Source organism: Dipodomys spectabilis, unplaced genomic scaffold (assembly GCF_019054845.1).
Source record: "Dipodomys spectabilis isolate Male_0828 unplaced genomic scaffold, ASM1905484v1 ptg000555l, whole genome shotgun sequence".
In the NCBI taxonomy this organism is placed as follows: Eukaryota; Metazoa; Chordata; class Mammalia; order Rodentia; family Heteromyidae; genus Dipodomys; species Dipodomys spectabilis.
The window spans coordinates 1,548,566-1,571,298 of NW_024871232.1; the positions used below are offsets into that span (position 1 = coordinate 1,548,566).

At 41.9% G+C, this 22,733-nt stretch overlaps 1 protein-coding gene across 1 annotated transcript in view; it reads right to left on the reverse strand.

Moving 5' to 3' along the window:
- Slc7a11 (solute carrier family 7 member 11) overlaps positions 1–22,733 on the reverse strand; it is a 59,372-nt gene that overhangs the window by 17,428 nt on the left and 19,211 nt on the right. The window contains exon 6 of the mRNA XM_042670477.1: positions 18,291–18,335. Within this exon, the coding sequence (XP_042526411.1) occupies positions 18,291–18,335 (45 nt within the window). The remainder of the gene's footprint in view (positions 1–18,290; positions 18,336–22,733) is intronic.

Genomic DNA, 22,733 nt, shown 5'->3' on the forward strand with positions numbered 1-22,733 from the left:
AAAATAGGTTCTTGTTCCTGAAAAGGAAATAAGTCCACAGGACAAATTTTCCCAGGCAAGTTTTTATAGAAGAGACAGAAATATAAGCACGCTGGTCCAAAAGCTGGAATGCATTAAGAGTTAACCACATAAGATAAGACATTGAGAGTGACAGTCGCAGATCAGAGAGCACAAGCTGAGGTCTGAATGTGGTGCTGTGCAGGAGCTAGCTAGGGTTCCCCTCTGAGTACACACAGAGCAAGTGCAGCCACGTGAGCAGGGGAGGGCGAGGGCGTGGCGCCAAAGGCCTGGCACTGGTCCTCGTGTTCCATTTCACACCGAGGAAAGGGCGGACATGGGGAAGTTCTCAGGCGGCCTTGGCATAAACAGCCTCACTTACAGAAGAGGGTTGCTGACTTGTTCAGGGAAGGCACCACCCAGTGAACTAACTCCCCGTGGCAATCACAGAGCCTTGGAGACGCCCACAGAGCTGATAGAAGCTATTAGGTGGTACGGGAGCCAGCCTGCTGGGGACTGTAGATTCAGCAAGCAGAAAAGCACCCAGGCTAACTCATGACGAAAGCAAATGGCAGGGAATCAATCAAGGAATCAATCAAAACCTCTGAGTTACTGCGTGGTCATTATGCTGAAGGAAACTAGCCACGCCCGTGAGTTCCACACTTTCTGACACGCTTGAACACGTTGGCTGGGATAAACAAAACACGAGGGTCTGGAGAGAAGTGACTCCAGCTATCAGAGCTATACATCGTTACATACATTCTTCCGATGAGCAGGGGGTAAGCGTACGAGTGTGATATTTTTATTAACTGCAAACTCTCCTCCATCCAGTTCTGGTTGTTTTGCTCACAGGCTGGTTTTGAACAGTCATCTGTAACTAGGCATCTGTGCGATGCAGGGATGCACAACTGTGTGTGTGAGACTGTTCCTGAAAGTTCCTGAACTATCTCCACAGAAGCACTTCCATTCTGAAGGCAACACCTTCCAGAATGGCTTCTCTAGCGACGGGCACTGGCTTTTCTTTATAAAATCTACAAAGCACTGAAAATACATTTCAGCTGCAAATACATGGCCCCATGTCAAGTCTTTGTAGAAGGAAAGTGAGCATGAACGAATATCAAACAAAATGGCCCCTGGAAATAGCAGGTGAGAAACACAATGGAACAGTTCTCACAGAGGCTTACTGATATAACCAGTCACAAAAGAAGTAAGGGAAAAATGCTGAAACCTGAACCCAGAACCTTCCATGAGATTCGGGCTTATCCAGCCTACTTTTATAATCCGTCATTATACAGCCTGCAGGGTCTCCAGGGACGCTGACAAAAATGCATCTCATTTCATTCAAATGACTCAATATCAGACCACTAACATGTTTCAAGCCAACTATATTTTTTATGTACCCAGCGGTCACAAAATAGTATAGGATGTAATTTTTCAATGTACTTTGCACATCTACGCGAGTGTTTTGGAAAGGCCTGTGTTCACTGCTGGTGTCAGCAGAAGTGACTATCGCTGTCACACAGAATGTGTACGCCCAGCTTGATTCTCCAGATGGTCAAGAAGACTTGAGACTTAGAGGAATTTGGGATATTCCGGAATACACCAATCACTTAAAGTCTGGGGTATTCCGGCTTTGTTTTGTGACCTGTACAAAATCTCCATGCAATCCCTTTATCAGATACACCTAAGGGCCGCTGACCCCTGAGCATCTCCAGTCATCATCCTGCCCTGTAACTGGCGTGATGGCAAAAGTTCTGTGAGAACCTACTCTTACACTTTCTGGAAGCTTCTAAGAGAAGGAGCTGATGCTTTGCTTTTCTACTACAAAAAGAAAAAAGGTATTAGCATTTAAACATGTGTTCAGTGCTAGAGGAAAAAGAAAAGATGCAAAAAGGAAGGATTAAGAAAGGCAGAAAATAACATTTACAAGGTGAGATGCAACTAAAAAAAATGAAAATAAGGGATTTCATTTTAAGGATTTTAAGAACATTCTCTTGACACATTGGGGACAATTTGCTTATGTAAAATTGAAATGCAACTGTGATTCATCTCCACATAAAGTATTAATTGCTATATTAAGTAACTTTTGATTCTAAGTATTTATCTCACATTCCATCAGTGTTTCAGATTTTCTTCATAGTGCCTCTGGAGAGACCTTGAAAGTTTTTCTGTAGCTCTAACCTAGAAATAATTCTAACATCTTTTACTTCTCTCCTTTTCTTTTTCAATTCACAAATTTACTTTCTGTTGCATTACTGTGTGCTTTATCACCACAGCCTTCGCTACAGCCTAAAACAATAAATGAAGAGATGTCAAAGAAAATCTATCTGTAATTTTCATTCACGTCATTTTTTTTCCTTCCAGACAGTTTTGCTTACTTTTCCTAACTCTTGCTCATAATAACTCCCCAGCGACCTCTGGGTAGAAACCTGCCCAGTCTGGTAATTACCTCAGCAACAGCATTCCCAGTATTTGAAATGTTAAACTAAAGATGACCGGAGTCCAATTTCTTTGTTTGTTGTTTTCAGTGTTTTTGTTTTTCTCATTGCCATTTAGGGTGACATGTAAATCTCTTGATTTCTATTCTGAGTGGGAAACTGTCCATTCAAAGTAGAGACACCCTTGAATACACGTAGCCAGTGATTAAAGAGAAGATGTAGATTGTCACTGAAAGAAAAACAATAGCAGCAGGAGGAAGAAGCCACTCAGTAAACCTGCTTTTGAATAGGTCCTTTTCACAAAGGTCCATGGTTCCAATTCTTATTCCTTAACCATCTTGGGCCAAGAGCAAAGATACACATTGTCACATGAGACACGGTGGCCCATGGTAAGGACATTGGTGGCTTGCCTGGGATATTGCACTCTTCAATATCTCCGATTCTTATTCTAAATCTCACCATTACTCCATTGTCCACAGGTGAAATCCACAAACAGAAAGAGAAGACAGAGACCTGCAAGGAGATGTAAGAAATGAACAGACACACATTAAAAGGCACAGGGCAGAAAAGCAATATACAGGAAGATATAAAGGAGGAGAAAAAAGGCACACATAGAAAAATAGCCTAAAAAAATTTTAATTTTACCCACACCACATAGAAAATCAACTAAACTAGAAAGTTACAACTCAGAAACATAGGCTATAAATCAAGCAGAATCATGAATATTAATATCTTTATCCCTTATTTTATGCTACTTCCAGAATAAATCCCTAACTAAATAAAATTATTCAGTAAAGTATAGCTTGAACATAAATTTTCATTTGGCTTCATTTCATGTAATCTCAAAGAGTTTGCATTGTCTACCTCTCATTTTTCCTCATTTTCTGAAGGTACAGTTTGTGCCTTACATATATATTATAGTTATCTATATTTATCATGGATAAACACCAACATCTTTGTAGGAAAGTTCTAGTGGGCAAAGATAATATTGATTTCAAATTAACTGCTAGCAAAAAAATCATAAGATGAAATATTTTAATAATCATTGATAGAATTTCACAGTACCGTTCAATTCTTATTTTGTTATGAGGTCTTTCCAATATTTTTCTTAAAAATCTTGTGTTTATCTTAGGATTTATTCTAAAGTACAGGAAGACAAGGTGACATCTTAGTGAACTGCTTTTTAGAACAGTGTTTCTGAGATTCAGATTTATGAATGTGACAACTAGAACTTCCTACCAATCATTTATGTTTCTCTTTCTAAAGTGTAAGTTATTCCTGAGAAGCAGCTACCCGGAAAGACAGCACATTTCCTGGAGTCTCCCACCGAGGAGGGGAATGTGACTCATCTTGACAACAGAGGCCAAGGTGTTTGGAGGGTGGAATGCTGTCATTCCTCCCTTAATGTGAAGAAGTCATGCTGTGGAAGGAATCTCCACCGCATGTCAACGCGAGTAAAGACAATCCAGGGACTCCAACAATGAACTCTTAGGTTTAAGAAGCAAAGTTGTAGTTGCCTACAGCTAGAATTCCGGGGTTTGTTTGTTATACTAACTTTAACCTAATTGGCAAAAGAACAAGGGGCCCCCATTATACCAAGACTTGTTTAGAGGTCGAGGAGGGGGTGGGTTTATTTTTTAATTTAATTTGTATTATCTTTAAGTAGTGCCATTTAACCAAGTCATTTATGAACACTGTGCATCTTGATCTGTGTCAACCTTGTTTATAGAGGTTTTAATATGTAGGTTTTTTAGACTTTTTTGGAGAGGAACTGGGCCCTTGTTGAATTTTGTTCCATATTATTCACCTTATAAAAATCAGTAAATGATATAAAATACTTAAAATAACGCCCCAACTGACAATCTCAAATTAAAATAGATTTTTCAGCTTATAGAGCTAAGATAGAGAAAAATGCACTTGCTATTCAAACTTCTCAGAAACAGCAATTTCAAAATACAAACTCTCTTGTACTTTGGAAATTTTCCACCAGTCCAATCAAGATCAAAATATAATTTGCCCCCAGGACCCGTTGTAAAACATGAAGTGTTAAATCAACAGAATCTTATGTTTAGAATGGGGCCACAGGAACTAAATATACCCATGTTGGCATCACATATGGGAAGTTTTTGGCAAAACTCCCTTATGCTATGCCATAAAAGGCACTGATAACATGTCAACATGGTACCCATGAAGGCCAGGAGCACTTGGACTTCTGAAGACTGCACAATAAGGAGAAATGGACCAGAAGAAGCGGGCAGGAGGGGCTCATGCCTGTAATCCTAGCTACTTGGGAGGCTGAGATCTGAGGATCGCCTTGTGAAGTCAGCCCCTACAGAAAAGCGCACAGAACTCTGACCTCCAATTAACCAGCCAAAAGCTGGAAGTGGAGCTGTGGCTGAACTGGTTGAGCACTAGTCTTGAGGAAAAGAGCTGAGACAGTGCCTAGGCCCCGAGTTCAAGCCCCAGTACTGGCAAGAAATGGAACCGATAAACATCGTAACAAGTTAAGCTACCATCCCCACCACCAAAAATTGCCTCCAACATCTCTGAGCAACAATGGCAGGTAGAACTAAGAGTCACCACTTTATTTTCTGAGCTGGTGGGCAAGAGACAACTGAGCTTCCAGCTGGGTCTTCTGGGAAACAGAACAGAAGGGAAAGAACAGATAGCACTGCAGGCTTCCCTGACCTCACTTAATTCTGCCAAAGTAGGCCTCTTTTATTAGTTTTATTGAAGTGACATGACCCAGAGCTTTGCAATCATTTTTGTCATGGTTCTAGGGGTTGAGAGCCAAGCATTGTCTTGGAACACATTTTGGTCTTAATTGTGGCTTCCTAATAAACAGTTTATATATATATATATATATATATATATATATATATATATATATATATATATGAACCAGTTTTATAAAGTGCCTTAAATGAATACACATATGTTCATACTTGCTCCTATAAAACAGAAAATAATGTTTTACTGAAACCCCTATTCAAAAGCCTGTGGTAACTAAGAAAAAAAATAATTGTAGCAAATAAAATGAATCTTAGAAGGAGCCGCATGCAGTTGGAGAAACCAATACAGATGGCCTGGCTTCCGCCAGCACAGCGGCTCCCCGGACGGGGCCACTCAGAACACGAGGCAGCAGCTCACTGGAGCAGAGGAAACACGGGGAAGAGGAAAACAAGTTGCTGGGCCAAGCACCCTGCCAGGCTAGAAGGACAGCATGTCCTTGTGAAGAAAGCCATGATGGAGACTCTCGGTTGGAAGCATTGATGGCTCCCTGCAAAGGCCGCAGAGCCCCACAGAGCACAGACCCTCGGGGAACCACCGCCCCTTCCCCTGCACGCCCATCTGCAGACTCCCATCCCAGTGCTGTGCCAGGCTCTGCTTTCTTTGAACTAAAAAGTAAAAACAGCGGAAACGTAAGCTTTTGTGCACTCATTTCATATCCACTGAGGTCCTTTCGAATACGGCAAAGATTCCTAGGGCAAACCTCTCAGGAATGATTTTCTAAGCCAAGCACACTGTCTAGCAGTTCAGGGAGCTCTGCCTGCGGGAATCAGAGGGCTGTAGGCATGCGTCCCTGTCTGTGTGTCTCGTTACTGGCTCAGGCGGCATCAGACTTGCTGTGGAGCTTAGACTAACCTGGAACTTGATTCTCTTGCTTCTGCAACTCCAGGTCTGGGATTAGAAACACACCCCACACTGCCTAGCTTGGCTCATCCATACGTGAATGTCCATTCTCTTCCCTATGTCCCTTCTCATCCACTCCCCAAAGCCTTAAATCCAGAACTTTACGTATATGCGCTACCTAATTTAAATTGTCTTTTGGTGACATCTTTTTCTCTCAAGTTTTACCCTGGATATTTGCCCTAACTTGATTTTACACAACTGCGGAAGCCTCCTGGGTCTCAACCGAGCCTGTGTGAGCTGACACACAGACCATGCCAGTCTCGCTAGAGTGACACTTCCTCGCCAGCTGGAGAGAGTGTGAACCTTATGAAGGCCATACACAATTCACCCTCTGGAAAGTTATTTCTTTGATTTGTGACCAAGGAAGCCAATCTACAGTTTTTAAGAGAATTCCTTAAGAACTCAGATATTTTCTCATATACCAGAACATCCTACATATACTTCTGTCTTTACTCTGCTCTAGTTTTCAGGAGAGAATAAATGACCGCTTGACAATCTCTTCCTGTCCTCTGAAGACATGATTCTGTCCTGAACCAGCAATGCAGTACATCAGGGCACTGATGATCAGTACAACTTTGGAGTGTCAGCCTGGCTGGAAAAAGAAAAGATCAGTACAGAAGATAATTGAGAAGATAAGCCATCTGTCCTCCCTTCTGCATAATAAAAAGGCTGTCTGTGATCAAGCCAGAACTCCAGAGGGACAGAGACACTGACCATGGTAGACATGCAAGAAATACGCTCCTAAGTCATCATATTACGTACTTTTGACTTCACCAAAACTATTGCAGGTTACTTTAGCATCTGAATTTTAGGAAAGCATCTGCAACATTATAGTGATGCCAGTCAATTCTATCTACACCCATCATTGACCCACAGGTCATTCAGACAACCAGGATCTGTCAAACATCTTGTCTAGGCTAGAAATTACAGCAAGTAAAGGGACAAAGGTATTAGCCACTTCAAAAATGCATCCTTTCACAGAAGGTAAAATCCAAAGAGGACAAGCAGGGTGGGTTTTCTCCCTCCACACTGCTTCCTCTCCACATCCATCAACCAAAGGTCATGGGCTTCCCTCCGAGGAAAAGTCCTCACTTTTCTATACAAACTTCTGACCCCAAGACCCTCCATTCCCTACTGCCTTTACCATGAGGAGAAACAAAACATCTCTGCACACTGAACAACCTTTTTCCAGCATCATCCTTTATGCCTGCTCACCACATTCTACAAAGACATTAAGGCAGCTCACTGAGCACTGTGAAGCTCCCCAGAAGAATTCCCTCTAAATCCCTCGTGCAAACATCCTTGTCAAGACTGCTTATCATCCTCAAGGACAGCACAGAATCACACATGAAAAGGGTTCCTGGCCTATTTAATGTCTGTTGGTTTATTTTATTCACTTTATTTCTATCAACCTTTCTAAGACATCTCCTGAAAGTAACAGATTATTGAAACAGGGAGCTACGATAACTGGGAAATATAAGTTTTAATTTAAAAATAGAAATCAATTAAATAAAAAGCAGATTTCCACAGTGACTGGAAGACACAAACCGGGTAAAATTTATATGACTTGAGCCTAGAAAATACACTATGACCTTAACTCCCCACATGTACATACTCCCCTAGCTGTGCACTACATCTGTATCAATGTCCTAAAAGAAGACTTGAGAAGCAAGCAGTGAGCAGGGGAGGGCGGGAGGGAGGAAAGGTAAGAGGTAGCTCTAGCACAGACAGGAAATGTCTACTTCACCCAGTGCTCCTGTGAACTCTAAATTATTAAATCTCTAAGAACAGCTGATTTCCGAGCAGAATAATACTGCCCCTTCACCGGGATCACTTTTAATAAAAAATCAGGAACCTGCTGAAGTTCATCTCAGATTTAATATCAAACACAGCAGTCACATGTGAACATTTCTCTGTAAAACCCAAAGCAGCAAGCAGACAGTAGTCACCCATAGTGAGTACGGTGTAGGGGGTGGGGTGGGGAACAAACACAAACTCAGAGTATCAGAGCCAGGCACGAATGGAGCCCTCGTGTCTAGAGGAACACTCGGAACAAACCACAGCCCAACCACTGGGAATCCGGGAAGGGAGCTGCACAAGTGCCAAAGGACCAGCACAGAAATAGGTCAACACTATCATTCTTGTGTTATCAGAAAAGTAGGACACACCTCAGACAGTCCTAGAAAATAGGACTGATGTCTTTTTCTACACACGTTTGGTGCAAATAGAAAAAAGAGGTGAAGGAAGAAAACGCATCTTATTTTTCCTAATGTATAGTAGAATTGGAGTTTCTGATTGGCTAGAAATTGTGTTGAATGTCATTTTGATAACATGGACTACAAGGTGAGTTCTCTTAATTATCAATCAAATTGTTGGTACGTAGAGCAAGGGCTATCACAACAGTTACAAGAATCAAAAACTATATTCTTCCATCTTTCCATGAGTAGTTTTGCTAATACGTTGACAGTTGTTATATAATATTCTGAATATAAAGAGTTGGTATTTTGGAGGGCTGGGAAGGTGGCTCAGTGATAGAGCGCTTTCCTTGCTTGTTAGATATTCTAAGCTGTTGCTACAGGGAAAGAAGATTTGGCAAAATACAAGGGACTTGTAAAAAGTTCATTGCATTTGATATGTTAGGTATCATCTAGCAACCTACCCTAATTATATGCAAAGACATATAAAATATCCAATCCAGCATGACTTCGTGAAGAAAAATTGAAAACATTTTCAATACATAAGAAGAAAATGAGGATATCTACCCAAAGAATTAGTATATCACCATTAAAATTGGTATTTGCTAAAATTTGAATGAGACAAGAAGGGTGGGAAAGGTAAAGAATTGGGAAGAGCTCCAGTCTCAGGAGAAGAAAGACATGACCTTTCTACAGCAGCAAGTCCTCGAGGCAGGACATCCAGGGAGCAAGGACACAGCTAAGACCTTGGCCTGGTACCTTTTGTGGGGCTACAGATAATAAAGCCATGTGAAGCACATGCATGATAGAGTGCCTGGAGAGAAATGCATATGCACGTCTACCTCAAGCAACATAACGCAGGGTGTGCACACAGCCACGCGGATGGGAAGATCCCAGTGACAGCAGTGAATACTTCCATTTGATTGGATGAAGAGACTATAGGTAATTTTAAGTTTCTTCTCTGTAATTTTTATGGTATTTTCTATTTTGACCATCTATTACCATTCTGAGAGGATGGTTGTAACATGTTACGCTGAAAAGCATATAAAAATGATGCTTCAACTTATTGAAAATGTTTCTTTCGCCTCTTCTAGGAAGGAACAGAGTGCACAGAACTTTTTCTCTCTGTCATTTGATTAAATGGACCACTGGACCACAACTACTACGAGGAGATTTGAGTCTCAGCTTATTAAAAATGAAATAGGTAATATGTGTGTTAGGTGGCTGCACCTGTGGGTGCTCTCCAGAGTCCACCCAGCCGTCCTTCGAGGCATGACAGCCTCTGGAGCAGAACTCAGAACAGGAAGTCCCGACTGGCTCTCGGTTGGAAAAGTACCTGCATGTCCACACCAAAGCTTCCAGTGGGATTCAGCTCCAAGTTCAAGTTGTGACTTGGCATAAAGACCATCAGCCTCATGACTAAGAGAACCAACCCTGAGCTCACCTTGCTCAGCTCTGTGAGAGGGGACCTCACCTCCGGGATATGGAGAGCTAAACACGTACGTGCATTGAACACCTGTGTCACCTCCCAACCCAAGTCCCCAAAGACCCACAAACCCCTACTTTAGAATCATGACTTCAACCTACTATCCATCTTGCTCTTTTCTTTTCCAATTTCCTGGCAGAAAACCAAAAGCCAGTCATGGTGTCTGGATCCATTTCCCTTTCTCTTGCCTCCGGCAAAAATGTAAGAAGTGAAAATTTAATTGTTTGAGCATATTAATAACAGAAAAGTAAATGTTTCTCCTCAACAAGCCTCTGTGTGAAGAGCCAGTGTATCCTGAGAGATATTAGCGATGATAAAAGCTGCTGTTTCTTATTCACACTCTGACTCCTGGCAACTCTTAACTGGAGTGTTTCTGTGTTAAACTTCTAAGCAAATGACCTTCAGAAAGTGACTGGAAATAGGTTATTTACTTCCACCAGTCTCACCCTCTTTCTCTCTCTGTTTGAGCAACAGTGTTAGAAAGTTGAATGCAGGCAAGGCTAATGCTTTTACACATTATTAAAAGCTGCAATATTATTCTATTCGTGAATGGCATACAAGTCACTCTTAATGATTATTCCATCCGCCTCCTCCCTAGCTGATTTCAAGGCCACGCTCTTGCCTTGTACATCTCTTTTAGACTTGCCTTCAACCTTGTGGAGTGTTTGGAAAAAAGGACTAGAAGCGAATCAAGAGTTTAAGTTGCAAACGTGGACAAATGAATCTCTCTCAATGGCTTCAAGCTCTTCTTTGCCATTAAAATGAGAAGGTGAGACGTTGGATGAATTCCTTCCCGTCTCTTCTATCATCCCAGTCTTTTGTGATTGATTCTCTTCATGTCAGGTTTACTGTGGTGACAACCATGACAATGAGTCGAATAAACTAAGTCAAGCCAATGTGCACCCAGAAGGAAGGAAACGGGTGCAAACAGTTTGCACAAACAGGCCAGGAGAGCACGGAATGGCCTCCGATTTGGAGGTTCAATCTTCTCTCCCATGTGTCCCTCACTTCTGACCAAAGCTCTGCAAAAGGCATCTGGGAGAAAACAGGTGCCGTGTGCTTCCCCACGTGCAGCGAGTTCCCCAGAAAACCTGAAAGCAGACTGGCAAGGTGTGAGCTACACAGACCCCCCCCAGCAAGACCGCCTGCAGCCGACTCCCTCAAAGCATTTCTGGGTAAGACAGTGATGAGCGTAGAAAGACAAACAGTCCAACCATGATTCCAGCGCCATCTGCCAGCTGTGTGACAGCCACAGTGTGTGTGTGTGTGTACAATTACTTGGTTCAGAAAGAAAAACAGAAAAACTGCCAAGAAATGCCTCTTGGTGCTGGTGTAGGGGCGTACCCCGAGTACAGCTGGGGACTGAAAACTACAAAGCCATCTCATCAACACCTGGGCTTTCTAGCTACTAAAGATTGGGTCCTCTGCTGACCATGCAGAGCAACTGTTCAAGCTGAAGAATGCGTCATGTAACTAGAAAAGGAACCCTCTGCCCCCAGAAAAAATTGTGTTAAGTCTCTCGACTTTTCCAAGATTATGAGACTCTTCTAATCTTTGAACAATACAGGGGTTTGTGGGGTTCTTTGGTTTGTCTGCAGATGGTGTTTGTATGTCACTGTGGTCCTCATTAAACATTTTAGAATTTCTCCTATTTTTTCCTTACAACCCCAAGAGAACTATAAGGTAGAGATGATTACCTTTCATTTGAAAGTGTTGAGCAGAGATTCAGAAGCAATTTAGAAGGTCACTCCAAGGTCAAGCAGCTAGTTAAGAAGAGACAGGATTGGAATTTTAATCCTGAACCAGTGCCATTTCAGTCACTCAGCAAGCAAATAAGTTTATAGTTCATTTTTTTAAAGTGAAGGCAATCTTTCTCTTGTTTTGGTAGCACGAGGGTTTGGAAGTGAGGGCGTGGCCATTGTTACATAGACGCTCTACCCAAAACCTCCAGCCCTTGCTTTAGTTATTTCTGAGAAAAGGTCTTCAGGCTCTTCTTTCGTGTCGTTTGGGGATTTTTGTTTGAAATATTGTCTTTATGACTCAGAGCTTGACACTTGCTGTACAAGTGAGTCATGCTCACAGACATTCTTGCTTTAGTTCTTTTTTTGTTCTTAATATATATTTTTTATTGTAAAGATACTGTACAGAGGGGTTACAGTTACATGCGCAAGGTAATGAGTCCATTTCCTTCTGAGCATTGTTACAACCTCCTTTTTGCCTTAGTTATTTTTCAAAGAGGGTTCCCTGTTTTATTTCCCATGCTGGCCTATGAACAATCCCCGCATAGCTGGCATGAGAGGCACATATCACCATACCTGTCTTTTTATTAGTTAAGATGGAATTCAAGCCCAGAGTTCAAGCTCCAGGACTGCCAAAAAGAAAAAGAAATAAAAGATGTAGCCTTTTGAACTTTTGGCTGTGGCTGGGCTTAAACAACAATGTCCAGATCTCAGCCTCCTGAGCAGGGAGAAATCCCCACCCGCCTGGGTAGTAGCTGAGACAACAAATGTTGCCTAGCTTTGCTTATTGATGGTGGGGGGGAGGGGGGGGGAGGGGGGACATGGGGGGAAGGGGGGAGGGGGAGGGTTTCTTTCTCCCCCAGTTGACTTCAAATTCTTAGAGTTCCAATCCCTGCCTATGCTGTCATGAGGCTACAGATGTGAGCCACTGTGCATAGCCTGGAATTCCTTTTAATTTTATTCATTTTTTAATAAGAAGTCTCAATGCCACTTGATGTATTTTAGAATAATTGGCAACAGGGTTTAACTAGTACCTATCCAAATGCAAGTTGCTCATTTTTCCAAGGGACTGACAAGCCAAGTCAACATTAGATTGATTAGAACAAAATTATTCAAACAACTTTAGGGCATGGCACGTGTAACTAGAATGACCTTTATACAGCTCACCTCTACCCATAAAATTCCCAACACTTGACATTTTCTACTGCAGTGAAAACCCAGAACAACACTGATTCTGCACGAAGGCCTACCCAGCAGGGACACAGATCACATGGCAGAGGTTTAAGAAGCTTTTCACCACATTCGAGTGAGAATATAAAATCAACTCATGAGTCACACTTTAGGGAAAACCATCGGACTCTCAAAGAGATACATCAGGAAGAGTTCCACTCTTGATTTCATAAAGGAGAATATGGATAAGGGACACACTACAAAAGTATACCAATCAAACAAAAGCAGGAGACAGCCTCATAATTATATCGCACTTCCGGCTATGGGATCTACGGGGTTTCTTTGTAGAGAAGATTAGATCAGAAAGCTGAATCTGTGTTTGAAAGAGACTCCTACACCATCTGTTAGATTTCAGAAAAATTCTAACTCTGGCCTGACTCATTTGATTCTTCATTTGGTTATACCTACTGGTTATACATACCAATAATTTCAGCAGAAATGTGTGAAGTAATTAGAAGGCTTTTAGTCCAAGAAAAAAAACAGAGAGAGTATGCTAGTTCAAGGAAGTTATAGCCAGTTCCTCATCTTCTATGAATTACTGCTATTTAAAGACATAAGAGGTAGTTGTGCATGCGCTTAAAACTAGAATAGATGATTTTCAAGAGTCCCCTCCAGTTCTGACATTCTACTACTTATAATCTCTTATAACAGAAACCGAAACTCTTTTTTGCTCCTAAAGCATAAGTGTTTTTTGGCTTGTTTTTTTAATCTTAGACTCCAAATAAAAACCTCCGTAAGATTACAGCTAGAATTAAGGAACAACTAATAGGAAAGCAAATGAAACATTCAAAAGTATTGCCCTTCAATGTCTAGAATCCTTACAATTGAAAAGAGAAAAACCTAAACGGCTCCCACAAAGCTCCTGAAGTATTAATATCTGTCTTCTTTGGTTACCCCAGGATAAAAGGTCATAATATAATCCTATCATTTCTGAACCCCTTATCTGCCACTTCAGCCTCCCATGAACAAAGTGTACAGGAACCACGTGTCTGTCATGCCTATGTGAAGCTGAGAAATGAAAAAAATTGGATGCCCAAGTATGTCAACCACATGTCCCATTAGTGAGAACTTTTCAGACGGGCCACGTGGTACCCTTGCTCTCCTCTCCGCCCCCGGCCCGGGCCACCTGGCTGAGTGCTGGCTGTGTGGTGTCTCAGAGGCCCCGCAAGGGTCAACACATTGCTCCCGTGCAGTACCTGGGAAAACGAATCCAGCCAGCCTCACGTATGTTTCCAGAGGAAACGCATATGGCACGGAATGATTTTAACTTAGGTGCCCACAACGTCAACAACCGAAGTCAAGCAGTATATCTTGCTTTGTTGTCTTTTCTATCAGGGAAAGAGTTGTATGATGTAAGTAAGAGGCCATGTACAATGGCCTAATAAGACATTAAACAGCAAATGAGCAGATTAATAAGCAGGTGATCACATACATTCCAAATGTTTAGGACTTGGGTATCAGAACCAAATGCACACAACAGAATTGTGTGGGAAACCAGTGGGGACCAATTAAATGTATCTACCCATGCTGCCTTAGACAAGCCTGGGCACTGTCCCCAAACCAAGTTTCTCTGTTTCTACATTATCCTTGGTACAAGGTGTGATGACAATGAGGTATCAATTAATATAAATTGGAAGTAGGCAAGGTATTAATTAAACATAACACTCTGATTACTTAAGCCTTCTACTAAAATTGATTATTCAGAGCATGTTAAGCGCCTGTTCTTCAAAAATGACTGATGATATCAAGTTTTACCCACTTCCTCTAAGTCTACTTTTTCCAATTCTTCAGAACAGAAAGAATAAATGAAGTGAGAAGAACAGGGGAACATGTCTCATAGACAAACTGACTAATCTCACACCCTGAAGGTCAAAGCAAAGCAATCCATTTGTTAGTTTTCATCAACCTGAGACATGATTTATCAATCCAAGCATAGGATTACAAACATTATACATCTCAATGATATGTTCTTTGTACTGTGAAACTTCCCAAGCAATGACAGATTGTATATTCTTTACAAAAGAAACAACAGAAGGCAAAACTCATATAGTTTCAAAAAACATTATCAGTAATATACCAGCATTACCCATGCCATGTGGGGAGATGATAATATTTTTAAATTCTGGAATCCCTTCAGATTTCATGCCCTTCCCAGTCTAAAGTTCAGACACCTGTGTCCCTCAAAACACTATTTCAATTCTAATACATTTCTCTGTCAAGCCAGTCACTGTGCTACAGGTATTCATGAAAGGCAACATTCTCACATGAAAGTTCAATGTTAATTATTATACTTGAAAGATTGCTACTTCCATCCATCTAAAGGTACTCAGAGACAAAAAAAAAAGATACATATAATAAGAAAAGCCATGGAAAAATTTCTCAGCCTTCTACGAGTAATCCCATAGGCAGAGATTTTTGCCCAAGTCTTTCTTTTGCCCCAGCTACAAGACTGAAGAACTATAAGGCATGCTTACATAAGGCAGATCAGACAATTTTCATAGACTAATGTTATGTAATCCAAAACACTTCTCAAAATGAAATACCACGTGAAGGGCAGTCAAGCGAGATGAGAAAACTGCTCTCTGCACTCTATCTTACTTCAGATCACATTACTATTCTCACCGACCTAAATTAATTATCACTTCTTCCATTAGATCACAACAGCAGGAAACTTTTACTGCCTCCATGGAGGAGGGTGGTAAAAGGTGTTGTATCTTTGGCTTGTGATTCATTTCACCAGCTGCCAAATAGTTGCCCGTTCTGGTACAGCTGGACACATGCCCGTGACTGATTGGGAAACACGTTCACCTTGGCACATCACAAGGAAGATGGAAACAGAATTATCCTCCCTTGTAAATATAGGTATTTTGGAACCTTGTCTGTCTACAAAATGACAAAAATGACACATCTTGACGGGATCTACATAATTGAACCATCTGTTCTTGATATGCAACTCTAAATGTTTCCCAAAGAATTCCTGTGTTTTACTAAAAAGACCTCACTTGATCATTAACGTGGCCAGGGGAAGTTATGTTTAACAAAAAACAAAGAATAATGAAGTTACTCAAAACTCTAAGTTACTTTTATGATACATATATCACAACTACCTGTACTGTGCACTAAGGTGATGGTGTGGCTTTTCTTATATTTTAATTTTGAGAAAATAAATGTGTTGAGTTAATTTTTACACCAAGTCTTTCATATGAGAACTGACCATCTGAAGAGCTGGGGTGAAGGATTTGAAGCTATCAAACCTTTCTTCAACCTGTGTTTGCTATAACTCATTACACCAGCCTCTAAAATCTGAAAGTTCTTGTCAGGCACCAGTGCCACACAACTTTAATCCTTGGTACTCAGAAGGCTGAGATCTGAGGGTCACCCTTCCCTGCCAGCTTGGGATAAGAAAGGACTTTTCTACCCAGGCTGTCTTTGAACTACAGTCCTCAGATCTCAGCCTCCTGAGCAGCTAGAATCATAGCTTTGAGCTTTCAGTACCTACCTTCTAAATTCTCTATTGATATTAATTCATCCACACCATCAAGTGATGCCTGTGTGTCGCTATTTCCATCTTTTGAAATAAGAAAAATTATTTGCAACAGGAAAAAAAAACAAATCAATCACACCAAATCACTACATCACCATTATTCTTCCTTAATATGTATAGACTGTGAACCACTGGCATCATCAGTTTGAAAAAAAATGAAGAAATTAAATGCCCTGCCACTACCAAAATATACAAAGGGAGAGGGAAATAGATCTAGGAAATGAGAGTGAGGAGAGCCTAAGATGATTTAAGAAGATTTTAGATTTAAAACTGATGGCCAGAAACCATAATTATGTTTTTTACATAATGGAAATTCAATAAAATTTTTATATAAAATGCCCTAAGAGTTGCCATATCTCTGTGTTGCCACTTATACACTAATTATTCTAAAAGGCACAAAACACAGGCCAGTCTATCTGTCTTTATAATCAATGGGTTTACAGTCCTGAAGGAGCTTATCATTTCCAAGAAATGGGAGAACTAGTTCCTGGTACATATGTGTTCTCTGCCTCCAGTTCCAGTAACAGATATGACAATACTGTTATATGTGGGTCATGTTTCTCAATAAAACAGCGTTGTCCGTGTTGAAATTGCATATTGATTTGCATAGCAGCTGAGCCAGGTACCATGAATCCTCATTTCCACATCCTCTCCTGTGGCTGTGCTCGACCACGTGACAGGCTGGCCCCGCAAGGACAGGTGTGAGCAGCCTCCTGCCTCCCAGACACACCCAGGCCAGGACACCTGACTCAGCTTCATTTGTTGTCAACCCTTAGGCATATTCTCCTATGTGCAGCCTACACCCACGCTTATGTGCTAGATCCTTTTCCTAGAAATCAAGTCAACCTCTTTCTCTCCTCCACCTCCTTCCTGCCCCTCTCCCTTTCCTCTATCAGTCTGCTAGGGGAACACTCACTCACCCACTCTTATTCAGCCAGGTGTAAGCAATGTCTTCCTAACTAGAGTCAAGTGCTTCTAATTTCTATTCTGCCCAGCTGACTAAGTCATCTGCTCTGGTGCTGATCATACTTTTACTTTTTTTTCCCCCTCATCTGACAGAGGGTAGGACTCATTCATCATGCAAAATGCTCCTGACACAGTTGTTGGTATAGGGATGATGCTAAACAGAAGTGAAACGAGTTGATAACCTTAGATGTTTTGTTTTACATTGTAGGTGGTCAATGCCCCCTCCTAACCAGCGTATCTTAATGTTGCTTTTCTGTACAAAATCTACCATTTACGCCAAAGGCATAAAGAGTTTCATTTTTTTCTTAGTCCATTTTAGGAACATACACATTATCATCAAACAATCTAATTTTCAAATTGTTATTTAGGAAAAAACTACAAAATTGGTCATCCTTTAATTTTAAAAGTTCCTAGAACATTCTGTAGTTCTTTCCAAGCTTTTGTAACTAATATTTAACTGATTGTTATTTTCTTTAGTCAAACTTTTAAATGTGCATGCATTATTTGGAATAATGCACTTCTGAGCTTCAAGTTGTACTGGAAACTGAGAATCTGCACATGTTTAGGTGAGACAATTTACTGAAAATATAACATTATTCTTGCTGGCTTTCAGGTTTTAAGGCAATTTCATATGTAATAAAGAACATGCAATTAGTTATATATAATTTGTTATAAAATCAAATACATCTTATCTTAAGAGAATAATAGTAATGACAATGATGATAAAGTTAACTGGCCCACAGTGAATTCCCTTTTTAACTCTGCGTGTTCCACCATGGAATCTCACATGGCTTTTCCTTGGGTCTGCCAAGTTTCGCAGGTAGCATGAGGCCATGGTGGGGGACGGGACACTGGGGGCACAGTGGGCACTGACTGAAGGGTGACACAGGCCAAGATGCTTCGTGCTCATACCTGACAGGTCAAACCCCAGTGCAACTACTTAAAGATAATTCTACAAGATTCCAACTTTTTTAAAAATTCAGGCTCAATATGTTTACTTACTTTTCAGGATTTTCTACTTCTTCAGTAACAAAATTGAGGTAAAACCTAAAAATATATAAATGGATGACGAATAAGTAACACATATTGATGACAGAAAACCAAAGTTTCACATTATGGGATTTAATATTGAACTCAGAATACGTTAAAACACTTGTAATAAGAAAACATCTCACAACTGAAAATGCCCACACATCATTTTTATTAAACCCTGTTCGTGCAGTGCCTAAGATCTACCAGAGCCCGGGGCTCTGTGCGCAGGACGGAGCTCATGGGTCATGGAGTGGCACAGTGTGGTGTGAAAAGGAGGTGCTGGAGAAAGTGTGCGGCGGGGGTGGGGGGGGTAGTCGGGTACCCTCCCTGCGGATGAAAGGGAGGTCTCCTGGGTGGCATCTCTCCCCCCTGGGGGCCTTTGAGATGCTGAACACCCAGCAGGGGCCAGCAGCATGGAGTCATTCCAGGATGAGCCCCCAACAGCACAGAAACAAGGCAGAAAGATTATGCATGGGGAGAGGAGAAGAGGTTAGGGTTCTGTAGGATGGTATCACAGGGAGAAAAGGAAGACAGATGCAGTGCAAGACAAACTTTGCCTCCTGTGACTTCAGGTGTTAGAAGTAGAGATAAACAGGTAAAAAGATGTGGGGGGGGGGGGTCAAAGGGAAGGAGGACAGACAGACAAAGCAGAGAGGAAATGAGAGCAAACACACAGTCCTAAGAGTCAATGCAGACTTGGGGTGGGGAGGGTGGCAGAGACGGGGAGAAGGATGGACATTGTGACACTCATCAAGATACATTGTACCTATGAGCTGACATGTGGAATCCAAGCTGCTTTGTACAACTATTGAAAGATAAGTTGTTTTCTTTTTATAAAATAAGAAAACTTATTATAGTATAATGCCAGTTCCAGGGGCTCCTGCCTCTAATCCTGGCTACTCAGGTGGCTGAGATTAGGAAAATTGAAGTCCAAAGCCAATTCAGACAGAAATGTCTGTTAAGACTCCATCTGTAAAATAACTGGCAGAGAGTAGCATTGAAGGCACGGCTCAAGGGGCAGAACACCAGCTAAACAAGCAAGCTAAGCAAGGGTGAGGCTCTGACAGCAAAATAACCCCAAATCTATGCTATGATGTATGCAGCAGTGTCTCCCAGTTTAAGGAGACTTACTGGTTTCTGAGACAAAAACACAGTATACAAGAAGAAGTAAAAATAAATGACATTAATAATGCACACTTCAAAATTACCAAGATTGAATTTCCAATCTTCTACCCACTAAGTGTTTCTGACAATGGATATTTTAAGAAGTTAAATTCTTCCACACTGTACTCGTAAATCACCACATCACTCTGGGAGCCCCTATAAATGTATTCGGCTCTAATTTATCTAGTTATAATAAAAAATTTAAAAAGCTGGTAAATGCTCAGTTCACACCTGTTCCTTTCAGGTCACCATTCTCTGACATTCATCCCCAATAACCTCAACTCCCAAGACTAAGTAATCATTTCTCATTCCTGTCTATTGAGACTGTCAATTTTTGGCACATTGCACCATAAATGGATGATTAAAAACCACGACAATATGGGGATTTCTCAGATCCATAGCACTTTACCTGTCTTTTACATGGCAGGAAACATTCTGGGCACAGAACATGGCCCATGGAATTGAAAGTCTCCTCTAATGTCAGGCCAGGTCTGGTTCCTCTGGTTCCTCTCCTGAACTAGGGACTCGACTCCACCCCCATGAGGCTGGAGGCCCAGCACCTTGCATCCCTTGTCCAGTCTGAAGGGGACGCTAGAAGGCTAACATCTGTGTGGTTCTGACTCATGTCTCCACAATGCAAGGTTACTGCCAATTCCATCTTTAAAGAAGCATGGATCGATAAGTGGATCACAAAAATGAGAAAACCATGGGACCATTATGGAAAAAGCTAAACATATCGAGAAAAAGGACTTGCTACTCCTGCATTTCATAGGCTTAGGAAATTTTCACACAATAAGCCACATTTTCACTAGGATTTCCTGTTGTTACTCCTTCAAAGGTCAAAGACAATACCATGGGGGGGGGGGGGCTGTTGGTACTGGAGAAGCTTGAAATCAGAGCCTCACAATTTCACTTGGGTTTTTCCTTTAAGGCTAGCACTCTAACTATTTAAGTCATACTTCTACTTCCAGCTTTTTGCTGGTTAATTGGAGATAAGAGTCTCAAGAACTTCCCTGACTGGGCTGGCTTCAAACCATGATCTCAACCTCCTGAGTAGTTAGGATGACAGGCGTGAGCCAAAGTGCTCAGCTATAATAACCAGGTATAATAATACATGGGTAAACAGGAGCACACATGCACAGGAAGAATTTCTCCACACTCCAAAACCAAATGTCTAGAATATCAGCCCTTCAGCCTGTAATACATGTAAATGGGCTCACAGCCTCCAGGGGTGGTAAAGAATGAAGAGGTGGTTAAAAAATACCAGATGCTCCTTCACCAGTATATCTGATGGTCAGGATTAAGAGGTCTACAATCTCAAGGGCTATGTTCATCTGAAATGCTGAAAATGCAGTATCCAGGAGGATAATATTAAAAGTTTGCAGCCAATGATTTCTTTTAATGACTAGAAAGTTAAGCTCAAAAAAAAAAAAAAAAACAGAGATGATTGTTATTTAGAAGAGCAAGCAACAGTAGGTAACTGTATGTGAGATGCATTCTTTGAGAAAGACTTGATGTGTTGGTTATAATCCTGAGGCAAATCAAAGTATAGGCAAATAGGAATAGGCAAATAAATAAACAGAAACTCCCACCAAAACCAAAACAGAGAGAGACCTTAAGAATATCTCTAGGCTTCTTATGCGTATTGCCAACTCCTTCTTAACAGTTATTTTAGAAATGAATCTTTTATAACAAGTCTAAAACAAAAAGGGAAATAATTAATTTTTGTTATTGTTGGTCATGGGGCTGAACTCTGGGCCTGGGCACTGTCCCTCAGCTCTTCAGCTCAAGACTAGCGCTCTACCACTTGAGCACATGCCACTTCCAGCCTTTTCTGCTTATGTGGTGCTGAGGAATCGAACCCAGGGCCTCATGCATGTGAGGAAAGCGCTCTACCACTGAGCCACCTTCCCAGGCTTAATAGTAATAATAATAAAAAACTTCAAATATGTCCCTGACCTCAGAGGCCAGAGGCCAGGCCAGGGCCTGGGCAGTGGGGAGAGGAGGAGGAAGCCGCTTGCTTTCTGCAGACGCTGGTGTCCTGTGGGAGGCCACCTCTCCCTGGGCCTCTGGGCCTCCAGCACTGCGTCCCACCCCTCTCTGTGGAGCCCATTTCCACGAGGCCCTGAAGATCGTGCAGAGACCCAGCGTCTGCCTCTCCACCACTGTGCACGAAAAAAGGCCCTGCGATGCCCGCCGCGCCATGAGGCTGGCTTGAAAAAAGAAGCTTATTCTTTACATTCGGCACAAAGAAATGGTACAAAATAATCCCAGCAGGTCCTTTAGCAAGACTAAATCCGTGGAGGATAAGACTTCAAAGGGAGGGGAAGAAAGACACTGAAAACCATTGTCTCTATCACATAGGTTAAAATAAAAATCTCACCAAGCAGTAGTTAGCTTTGGGTCGGGCCATGGGATTGAGATTGGCTGTGGTCTCCCGGCCGCATCCAGGCCTGGCGGAACATGGGCAATCACATGAAAGCTGTGCTGACCTAACTAACTCTATGGTCTGCCTTGTCTAATGATGTCTTTTCCCCTAATTGTATCTCTGGGAAGGGGTTTCCATGGTTCTGGAAGGTCCTTCATTGCTCAGAGCCAAAAGCTGACAGTGCTCAGCATCCCCTGGTTCACTGCTTTGTTTTCCTGTTCAACCGTAGGAGTTGGGTTGTTCATGGAGCAATGTGTCCAAGACAACGGTGGCCCTGCTGCTTGCTTCTGGATGGACACCGCGAGCCCGTGAGCTCCATCACGGCAGCTGCCTGGCTGCTGTCTCTCTCCCAGGCAGCCCCTCTGTTTCTGTTTCCTTCTTTACTTTTTGTCTCTGTCCTAGCAGCAGCGGAGGGAGTGGGGACTCATTTGTACCCTCCATTTGTCACTCTACAACCTGGTCCTCTAATGACATCAGGAAAGATGGAGCAGTCAGAGACGCAAAGAAGGTAAGTTGACCCTCTCTTTGGGAATTACTTTGCCTCCACGATGGTCCATCCACATCCGGATGATAACTCATCCTCTGCACTCCAAATCAATCCACTCTGCTCCACACAGCTGCCCTGATCTAAACCTGACAGGTGTGAATCCAGGAGCTCCCTCACAAGGGAGCACTCAGGTAGCACAGGAGCCCTCATAGCAGTTACACATCTGTCCCAGCATGCACTGCTCATGTCCATAGCCTTCCATGTAAAACTGAGGACTCACATCCCACAGTGGAGATTGAACCCTCAAGGATGTGAGAAAAATCAATGGCATCGT